This window comes from Ziziphus jujuba, chromosome 2, assembly GCF_031755915.1.
Source record: "Ziziphus jujuba cultivar Dongzao chromosome 2, ASM3175591v1".
Lineage (NCBI taxonomy): Eukaryota > Viridiplantae > Streptophyta > Magnoliopsida > Rosales > Rhamnaceae > Ziziphus > Ziziphus jujuba.
The window spans coordinates 12,649,256-12,660,434 of record NC_083380.1 but is presented as its reverse complement, the minus strand read 5'-3'; the positions used below and the strand labels follow the sequence as shown (position 1 = coordinate 12,660,434).

At 33.2% G+C, this 11,179-nt stretch overlaps 1 protein-coding gene across 2 annotated transcripts; it reads right to left on the bottom strand.

Moving 5' to 3' along the window:
- Positions 1-3,266: 3,266 nt before the first annotated feature.
- LOC107418535 (serine/threonine-protein kinase AtPK1/AtPK6) lies at positions 3,267-8,752 on the bottom strand. 2 transcript variants are annotated; one of them, XM_048473740.2, is made up of 7 exons: positions 7,720-8,752; positions 7,166-7,248; positions 6,957-7,077; positions 6,648-6,821; positions 5,707-5,814; positions 5,192-5,566; positions 3,267-3,823 (listed from the first exon to the last, which is right to left on the bottom strand). In XM_048473740.2, exons 1-6 carry the CDS (start codon positions 8,446-8,448, stop codon positions 5,222-5,224), a joined length of 1,560 nt encoding a protein of 519 aa, XP_048329697.2. In that variant the 5' UTR covers positions 8,449-8,752; the 3' UTR covers positions 3,267-3,823; positions 5,192-5,221. The 2 variants fall into 2 exon arrangements, with proteins under 2 accessions (XP_048329697.2, XP_060670438.1); XM_060814455.1 differs by lacking the exon at positions 3,267-3,823 and having other exon boundaries at positions 5,103-5,566.
- Positions 8,753-11,179: the final 2,427 nt, after the last annotated feature.

Here is an 11,179-nt window from a genome sequence, read left to right as displayed (position 1 = left end):
AAAAGCATATGGTAATGACTTGTAGATTATAGCAGTTATAGTGAAGAATATTTTGATTTTGCTTTTCCAGATGCTTCTTTGTTTGATAATACAACACTTTTCTATCACATTCAAAATAAAGCCTTTTGAGTTTTAGTCTCTCTTCTCATCTGTTTTTCTCTCTCTCTTTTTCTCATGTATTTAATCCCATATTGCTTCCAGAATCATGAATATTCCAATGTCGCCCAACTAATATTTAAGGAATGAAAAAACGTGATTAGTCTGAGATGAAATTGGTCAAGTTGTTGTAAAATATGCAGGCATAATTGTAAGATTTTCCAAATGACTTGTCTCAATCAAATTTTACAATATTTAGATTGCCTTGGCTATCAAAAATTGTTGAAGAAATATGTATGGAAACTTTTATTACATGAAGTACAGATTAGTCTTCAAATTTGGGAAAGCCATGGAAACATGGCAATTGCCTGTGGAAACTATATATTACAGAAGCACAATGGAAGTTTACTAACAACAACATATTTGGTGCCTTGGCCCTCGATTTACGCGCTGGCAATGAACATTTTGAGCTTTGGAAACTCTTAATTTGGATAACTTGAACTTGATTGATGGGTTGGTGTTCATATATAAATTTGCTTCCACACTAAGTTTCTTGTTGCTTGGCAGCTTTCTGATATGGAAGTTCAAATGGTTCTCCAAACGTTTTTTTTTTTTTTTTTTTGGTTAAAATAAAAGTTCATAGCGTGTTAATGAAGGCAATTCATTCAGTAACTAACATGCCTTCTTTGCTCATTGTTTGAATCATTTTTCATTTCTTGTTTTTATTGCCTAACCGTATTTATTATTTGATTTCCTTCTTTCCTTCCCCTGTTCTTGCCAGTAAATGGTTTTAAAACGAGATAATTTTCATTTTCCGATCGAATCCATCACTCTCTTCAAAGGCATATTTGGTACTGAGTGAAAATTCAAAAAGATATTGCTTAGATGTATTTTGGACAGCATAATCATATTCATATTAACATGTGAAGTAGATAATGAAAGATTCCTTGCTTTCCAAGCAATGGATATAAAATGAAGAGGTATATAGGGTCTTTAATAATTTATAATTTATTATCATTATTTTCACATTCTGATGCATGTGCGTTAAATCATGTCATCTCCCTCGGTAATTAAAATACAAAGAGAATTATATATATATATATAGGGATATTTTACAGTGCGGACAGTCTGTATACAGATCTCATCAAAAACCAATATTTTTTGAAAAAAAAATGTCAATTTTGCTGTGTATACAAGCCGATGGTTTTTTCCAAAAAAGATCTGCAAAAGTATCGACTTTTGGTGCGGTTCGCACCATAGAACTACTATATATATATATATATATATATTTAGGGGACTTGTATATATAAATCCCAGCCGGAGGGAGTCTGTTGTATTTATTGGCAGCCTGTGATACTTGTTTTTTTCTTTGCTGTCATTGATAGATCTCTCCTGTTTTACTCAACATAGGTGAAAGCAGCATCGCTTTAAATATATAGACAAGAAAGGATAAAAGAGAAAAAAAAAGAGAGAAAAAAAAAAGAAAAAAAAAAAAGAGATGAATATTTCAAATGAAAAGAAATAGGAAAAGCAGATAATAACGGTTTATAGGTGACTGTAGTTAGTGGTGAATATGGCTCTTTTTTTAGTTATTTATTTATTTTATCACTATTAAACTCATTATCATCTCTCAGTACTAGAAATGAACATTTTGAGTTCTGAAACACTAAATCTGGACAACTTCAACTTGGTTGATGGGTTGGCGTTCATATATAAATTTGCTTCAACTCTTTAAGTTTCTTGTTGCATGATTAAATGATTTCTTTTCTGGCAGAGGAATATGGAGCTAAAAAGAATGGTTATAACATGTCAAGCCAATTTTACATGATATTTATGTTTTCATTTTCTTCTTCTACTTCTTCTTAATTGTTGGTAAACCAAGTGAATTAAGTAGTTCGTAAACTTTATTACCATGTTTTAGAGCCAAACAGCACCTTAACATAACCTTACAACTCCTAGGCAAACAGTTTTTTTAAAGTTCATAGCGTGTTAATGAAGGCAATTCATTCAGGAAATAACATGCCTTCTTTTATTCTTCTTTCTGCCGCCTTCAAATTCATTTTCTTTTTTCGATTTAGGCTTTTAATTTCCTTCTTTCCTTCCCCTGTGCTTGTTACTAAATGGTTTTTAAAACGAAATATTTTTCATCGTCCAATCCATCAATCACTCTTTTCAAAGGCATATGCGGTACTGATGTGAAAATTCAAAAATATATTACTTAGATGTATTTTGGACATCATAATCATATCCATATTAACATGTGAAGTAGAAAATGAAAGATTCCTTGCTTTCCAAGCAATGGATATAAAATGAAGAGGTTTCTTACGCGTCTTTGATAATTTGGGGAACCTGCTTTTGTGAAAGAAAAAGATTTAGCTGCCCTTTTTTCATTGCCTTAAATTTGGGGCAAAGATGGTCTATAAATTCGAATCTAGCTTTGATGGCATCTTTAATTAATTTTCCAAAGAGTATGTGATCAGAGATTCTCTATTCCTACCACCTTGACATAAAACAAGAAGATAATAGCAATTTCTTAGGTATCCCATTGGAGGGATTAAAGAGAGTAGTTAAGTTGATTGGCCTTGTTACCATTAAAAAAATATATAATAAAAAATTCGAAAATCAATGTTGGTTATCAACCAAATCTTGAGCATTTTGATATGGCTGGTATTTAGTTACGAAATTCCCATATGAATCAACTAAAATAATTGGCCATAATTGATTTCAGCCATGGCATGGCTAGTGGAATTTCCTACACTAAAGGATGTGCTTCTATGTTGTAAAAAAACACAAGTGCCAAAAATAAATGCATACTAATGCTTTTTTCTCATAGGCATTTCCTTTCTTGTTCTCTTTGCTCATTGCTGGTCTTTTTGTTCCTGTTTTATTTGTTTGTTTGTTTGTTCGCTGGTTCGTTTGTATGTTTTTCTTTTTCTCTTGTTTAATGCAAATTAATATTTTTGCTGGTACATGGAGAAAGACAATTTTGGAATTTGATTGAGTGTATTATGCAATCTTATCTTAAACCAAGATTTGCTATTTCAATAATTTGTGTATAACTCTATAGGGGACTTAAAATTTCATGCCAAAAATGCCAATAATCCAGTCTCGGAATTCTTCATAATAAAACACATAAAGAAGGAACTAAATTTAAAAATGAAGAGATCAAATTTCAGAAAACACTAACTAATTAACTTGTGCAAACAAGCAAGATACAATACACACGGTCTAGTTTCTCTGTTTATTTTCATAAACATAGTAGCATATATAAACACAGCAAGATGAAGAAGACAACTGCTTCAGAACACAGAGACTGCAGGATGTAGTGTGTAATTAAGCTTAGGTATCAGAAGCAGATCATTTCTGGTTCTTCTCGTGCACCTTTCTTATATATTCAGAAGCCTTCCCATCAACATTCATATCTTCCTTAACAACCTTAGATTGATAACCTTCATCTGGCTCAACCAGGTAGGAAAATTTCTTCTTCCTTGTCACTGGTTCTTGTGACCTTAACATTGGATTTTTCTCAACCACGACAAAGCTTGTTGCAGGTTCAAGCTTTCTGGGTTTGACTGGATCGTTTTCAATTGTTCCAAGACTCATCTTGGCTAAGGAGAAAGATGACATCTTGATGAGATTTGCCACAACCTTCATTGAGTTCTCATAAAGCGCGTTGTCCTTCTTCTCCTTACTTTTCATGTCTAGGCTTATGGAGTTTCTGCTTCAACTGCACTCGAACAAATTTAGAAGAATGTAATTTAACTGCTAGAATATTGATGAACTGGGTGTGAAAAATGAGATTATGGTGCTTTCCTTTTAAAGCAAGACAGTGGTGTAAATAAGCAAATTTGTATTGGTCACTGTTTATCAGATCCCAAGAATCTTTCTCTATTGTTTTATGCAATGCTGGTTCCTTTCAGAGACCAACAATGCAAAAGAAGAATCCAATCCCTTATCAATAAATGCCATACGTCGTCCGGATGACTTGGGAAAATATGATGACCTGCTACGTTTTCTATTTTTCTTTTTTTTCCTTGACATCTTGTCTATTTTATTCAATACAGATGAAAGGATAAGAACGACCAAGAAAAACTTTTTTTGTTTTTTAAATTTTGACTAGAAAGAGGAAAGCAGATATCAGTGACAGATCGATCATATGGTGGTGAATATGTAGATATTTATTTCCTAGTGAGGAAGGAACAAGATTCTCCTGTGTGGCTCTGTTGGTACTTTCCACATGCTTCACTCGATCATAAATCATTTGTAAGCCCCAGCCACAACGTTTTCGAATTTCTAGTGCTTTCTTTCATGTATGTTCCATATTAATCATTCTTCCTAAGTTTCATGATGAGAATAAACGTGATTACTCGGTTAATAATTAAACGTGGTTACATATCTTCTAGAATATAGAACCTAGATGTGCAGATAAGCATAGTTCTTTCACTCTCTCTCTCTCTCTCTCTCTCACATATACAAATAGTATAATAATGTTAGATTTATCAAATGATGTGATAATATTTAAATTTTTTTTTTATTCATTTACCTATTTAAAATTCACTCTTTTTTTTTGTAATATTATTTAAATATCACTTATACATTGTAAAGATTATACCAATAATATATTGACACATATAATTTGATAAACATTTTAATGCCTGTAGTACTAGTGCAAATACTACCATATTGATTGTAATGTTTTCCCAGCTGAATGCCCAATAAAACTTTATACGCTTTTTCTTGCCTTGGTGATCAAAATTCTTAAAAGAATTCCTCTTAAACTGGGGTTTCTAAGATTTTATTGAAGAAATATTCAGAAACCTTTTTAAAGTCTTTTGATGAATTGGAGCTTACTTAGGAACTCATATGAGAATTCATATAACTTAGAAATGCAAAACTGGTTATACTTACAAGACATTTCAAGCAAATATAATTAATCTCAGCACCTTTAACGCTATAAACAAATATGAGCTTCCAAGGTATAATAAATGGAAGTTTAAACCGAAAGCTGTAAGCAAGTAGCTGAAGGCATGAAACTATCTATTTATTCAAAAAGTGGTACAAGAATGATGTGTACATAATTTGAAGAAAAACTTACGAGTAAATTTTACAATTTGGATGGAGAAATTCACATCGGGCTTCCTTCATCCTGATTCTCTCTTGTTTTTCTAATGTGGAAGCCTTCAGTTTGTTGAGATGAAAGCCAAGGGTTGGGTGCCTCATAGGTATAACCTTGGAAATGCTCACCCGCAGTTGGTGTCGGAGCTGGCGAGTCGTCTGGAGGCATTGTTGTCCAGCACTTATCAAAATTGGCTGTACAATCTTTTCCACTCACTTCTGGCTTGAACATTGGAAGCAGTTCTCTGGCCTCCAATTTCTTCCAATTGATTACTCGAAACCACCTGTGACTTTTGATCTCATCCCCTCCAGTAGGTCCACTGCCTAACCTTCTTGACGGTTCTTTTTGCAGCAACTGCAAGAATGAATAAGATATTTGAAACCTTTTATTTTCCAAAATAAAGAACAATAGTGAAAATGGGATGGGGGATAAGGGATGGGGGATGAGGGATGGGGAAAGGGAAGAAGAACAAAATGAATATGAAGTGTACTTACTCCTTTGAGCAGAGAATGAGCTTCAGTGCTAAGATAAGATGGAAGTTTCACTTTCTCTTTGATGATTTTCTCCTGAAGTTTCTTTCTATTTGCATGGGTAAATGGAGGCTGCAGGAAGTGGAAAAGTAATGTTGGAACCCACACAAATTGATAGGCAACTTAAAAGAAATGTTTTTCTTAAAAACAAAGTATTAATGGAAGCAAACAAATTGATTAAAAGAGACATTGGGTCTCTCAGGATCTCAATAACAGAAGAGACATGGGGTTGAGAAAGGAAAAAATTAAGTTCAATAAGAACAAACTGGCTGTCCATAACTCAAGTGACACCACAATAATCAAGTTTGAGAGAACAGATTAAATACATTCATGAAACAAAAATCACCACTGCACTATCTGTGGTACAAGCGTACTTCCAGAGTAAGTTCAATTCTATTATCATAAGCACCATAGGCGTTTAACCTTCATTGTCCCTAAGTACTAAGAGAAAATAAACTTCACTATTAAATCATTCAGTTGAAGCATGGATCCAATAATTTATTTTTTAACCCCTTTTGCTCCAAGAAGCAAAAAAGGCCACCCTTTCAAGTAATCATGATTTCAACAGCCAATGATAATTAACCAGACAACAGGCAAACCATCTGGGAAAAAGCTCTTTCTCCACCAGAATAATTACTTTCAATCGTTGGACAAGTTTTGTTTAACCATTATCATTCCTAAAAAAGTAGAAAAGTACACCTTAAAAAGAAATCCTCAAGTAATGGGCAGAGTTCCGACCTTCTGTACAGGTATTCACCAATTAGCGTACCAATTATTGAAGCAAAAAAAAAAAAAAAAGGAGAAAAAAAGGATCTGCAATGTTACATTTCACAATTATATCCCCTAAAAAGCCAAAAAGAGTAAAAACCTAGAATCTAAGTATAGGATGCTTCCATGATATTTACCTGCCCATTTAGCATCTCATACAAGAGTATTCCTACGCTCCACCAGTCTGCATCCTTGTTGTGGCCTTTAGACAGCAAGATTTCTGGAGCCATGTATTCTGTGGTCCCACACATTGAATTTGACCTGCTTGAATCATCAATTTCCTTCGCTAGTCCAAAATCTGTTAGCATAACCTGTATGACAAGTACAAAATACAGGAATGAAACAAATTGTAACAATATAAATATATATAGAAAAAGTGAAGGACATATCATCCTTTTCCATGCATTTTTCTAAAACAGAACTGAGTGAAAGGGCATGATCATTACATGCCCATCTGCATCCATAAGAATATTTTCAGGTTTAAGATCCCGATGCACGATCCCGTGCTTGTGAAGATGTGAAACTGCAGATACTATCTCAGCAGTATATAACCTTGCCTGATCCTCACTACTCAAAGACATACCAGAAACACAGAATTAAAACAGGATAATATACACCAACATTCAAATTTCAAAGATTCTAAAAATCTAAGTACCTGAAGAGGCCCTGCCGATACAGATGAAAGAAAAGATGTCCTCCATTAATAAAATCCAGGATCAAATAAAGCTTAAACTTGGTCTGCAAAATCAGACCAAACAATAAAATAAGTTCATACCAACATACAGTGGAAACTCAAAACAAAATAGTTCATATACACTCCAAAAGTTCTCATAACTCGGAAAGAATCCCAAAGCTGATCAACAAAGAATGAACAAAGCACTTTCTATATCAAGGTTTTTCCTTCAAAAGAGTTGACTTTGATCCCAAAGCTGATCAACAAAGAATGAACAAACCACTTTCTAAATCAAGGTTTTTCCCACAAAAGAGTTGACTTTGATCCCAAAGCTGATCAACAAAGAATGAACAAACCACTTTCTAAATCAAGGTTTTTCCCACAAAAGAGTTGACTTTGATTCATAAAGGTTATTAATTTATTTTGCTTACTTATTAACTGTTAAATTGAAATGGCAACAACTGCCATATATACAAAACAAAACAACCGTCAGAATGAACTGAATCCAAAATCAAAACTGAAACTTGGGTTTGCACCTGGAATGAATAGCGGAGCTGAACAACAAAGGGATGCACAACTTTGGTGAGAATGTCTCTCTCACCCCTCATATAATCCACATGATTCTTCTTTATAATGGTGTCCTTCCTCATCACTTTCATGGCATAGATCCCATCTCCACCATCAAAACAATTATTGCTTTTCTTTCTCACCAGAAACACCTTCCCAAACGCACCTCTACCCACAACTCTCAGGATCTCAAAATCACCAGGCCCAATCTTACCCACACCACTCTCCGCAACAATCTGACTCTTCCCCAACAATTCCCCATCATTAACAACACCACAACCACCATCTCCATTCCCATCCTCAGTTTCCAATTCATCTTCTTCACTTTGGGAATCAAATTCATGGGTTGTTGTAAAAGGCAGAGAAGAAGAAGGAGAGTGAAAGGTGGTAGCTAAGCGAGGAGAGGGACCCACAAAGGAGTGGGACCGGTTGTGAATTACTAAAGGTTGTGCGTCCCCATGAACAACCGTACATGATGTTGTTGTTGACGATGATGTGGAATGATCAATGGGTTTGGGATGGAGATGGGAATGTGGGGTTGGGGTAGATGGGCCAAACACTTCAGAGAAATCGAAGTCTTGGGAAGTGGAATTCTGAGATGAAGAAGAAGAAGAAGATGGGATGGTGAGCTTACTGAGTTTGGAGGCAAGGAGGGCATGAAGGCCTTTCTTCTGGGAAGAAGATGTTGAAAAAACCATGATTGTTTATTATTTTGTTCGAGCTCTGAACAACACACCACGCGCTCACGCGCATTAGGACTGTTAGGAACGGGACGAAGAGCCAAAAAAGCTTTACATTTCTACATCGTAGTATACACATAGAGAGAGACAGAGAGTGGTGGCTGGTCGGGTGGCAATATTGGTGGTCGTCCATGGATGCAAAAACCAAATTGGTAGCAAATTCATTGAATGATGGAAATGTGAATTATTGGTTTCGAATGCCTTTTAGCAACGCGCCTTTTCTGATCGTCGATTTCACTCTCCGTCTCCATTGGCATCATCACATCAATGCTACAAGTCACAATGACACAAGTAAGATGATAGAATCAAATACGTGTATGGTTTTTTATCGCTGCAAAATAGCAATTAAAGTATTTTATTTATTTTAATATTATCATGTTGAAAAAATTGACGAAATCAAAAAAAAAAAAAATGTTGAAAAAATTGACTTAACAAAGTAAAAGTTGGAAAATAAAAATATGTTCTATTTAACCCATTTACAAATTAATAAAAGAGAAATTCTAATTATAATATAAAACTAATTCTATGCGCTGCTAAAAAATTTTATTACAACAATATCCCTATTAATTTTTTTTTCTTTCCTATTTTTAGCTTAAAAAAAAAAATTTAACTTTCAATATTCTTTTAATGTCTTCTCTTCCAAACACAATCATATACTAGAGGTTAGATCTGGCAATTTGAATCATGATACCGCGACACGATTCGAAAACGACACAAAATAAATGGGTTTGAGTTTATTATAAATGGGTTCGGGTTATAATCGGGTCAACCCGTTTAACACGATTATTAATCGTGTCATTTTTGGGTTGACCTGTTTAATTCGAAATTGACCCGTTACGATCCATTTATTAAACGTGTCAGTTTCAACCTGACACGATTATACACCTATTAAAACCCGTTTAAATTTAATTTTAAATTAATATTTTATCACTAATATAATATTTAATAACTAAAAAAATATTCTAAATTAAAAATTTTATAAAAATAATTTTCTATTACTAATTTTTTAAAAATAAAAAATACATCTTTAATAAAACAAAAACATAAAAATGAAAAAATAAAAAAAAAAATTGGATTAATAGGTTAATTTTCGGATTAACGGGTTAATAAGTTAGTTTTCTGGTTAATAGGTTAATTTCAGATTAACGGGTTAATAGGTCAACACGACCCGTTAAAATAATCATGTTAAACGGGTCGTGTCTTGTTGACCTGTTTATAAACAGGTCGGGTTAGTGTTTTAGGTACCTTACACGATTAATAAATGGATCGTGTTCAGATTAGGCATTTTTGACACGATTATTAAACGGATTGACACGAACACAACCTACGAACACTAATTGGCAGGTATACTAGAGGTGACGAAACGGATTAATTTTAATGATTAAGTATTTTTATTTATATTTATAAAAAATTAATTTTAATGATTGAATATTTCTATCTATATTAATAAGAATATTAATAAGAATGCAACTTCAAATCACATTAGGTAACTGGTTTAAAAAAAAAAAAAAAAAAAACTATGTACTAGAGGAACGCCAATATGCTAGAGGCTGCTATCGGACCTCCAATAGATTATTAGTGGTTTTTCGATACCGTTGATATCAAATTTTTCTCATATATATATATATATATATATATATGAAACTAAAAGTTTTCAATTTTTTCTTAAAATGAACTCTGGCCCAATATGGTTATGGCTACCGGTGTGTGAAGGTCACCAATGATGGCCGATTGCTCTCAGTTGACTGGAGTGTTGCTCTAATCTGCATTTCACATTCACCACCAGCCACCTCTCTCTCTCTCTCTCTGAAAATGAGAATCAAACACCCATTAATATCTCTACGAAAGCTCAAAAACCTATCTCACAAAATCATCAAAAAATTATTTCGATTTGTTTTTATCTACAGAGAAGCAATTGTTTATCTAAATGGGGATTAAATCTAAGCTAGTAAAAGAGCCAAGCACACCTTAATAAAAAAATAATAAATTCAAACAATCGCAAAAGTTTATTAAAAAAAAAAAAAAAAACCAAAAGGATTGGCACCGAAGAATAATTGGAATTTTGCTAGAGATCCTATGGCCATCACCAGCAGATCATTGGTGTTCGATAGGATGACTGCTTGATTTTATGATTTTTGGACAACGGGTGGATGTTCAAGAAGATATTAAAAATCAAATTTTTTAGAACAAAATTGAGAAGTTGGATGGGATGTTTTGATAATTTAGATACTTGTGAGATTATATATAGCTATTTTTGCATTCCCCAAAAAAAAAAAAAAAAAAAAAATTTCTCTTAATAAAACAGAGTGTAGAACTAATTCATAAGGCATGGGTGACACCCACTGCAGTATTTTACAAATTGTCATATTCCATTCTCATATAAATTTGTAAACCATAGAACTTAGAAGAAGAGGCTTGTAGAAGTGTAAAATTGCTTTTATTCTGCATTATAAATAACATTTTTATTAGATAAAATAAAAACGTGATCAGAGCCCACAAAACCGTAGAAAGAATTACTATTTTTTGTTTCTCAATTTTCCTTCAACACCAATTAAGAGTTTTAATTCCAGAATGTAAACAAAATAACAAAGAAAAAAAAATTGTTTTAACATATTTCACAAGTTCATCCTTTTTGATGATTTTTCATCGCTGGTCATGCTCTGCTAATATTATATAATCAGGATCATAT

What these genes read in the sequence shown, in the direction of transcription:
- LOC107418535 (XM_048473740.2), bottom strand. Translation starts at nt 8,448, where the DNA reads ATGGTTTTTTCAACATCTTCTTCCCAGAAGAAAGGCCTTCATGCCCTC. An exon ending in AGCTCCGCTATTCATTCCAG is followed by an intron (nt 7,249 to 7,719) that starts GTGCAAACCCAA and finishes CTGATTTTGCAG; the next exon opens with ACCAAGTTTAAGCTTTATTT. An exon ending in TATCGGCAGGGCCTCTTCAG is followed by an intron (nt 7,078 to 7,165) that starts GTACTTAGATTT and finishes GTCTTTGAGTAG; the next exon opens with TGAGGATCAGGCAAGGTTAT.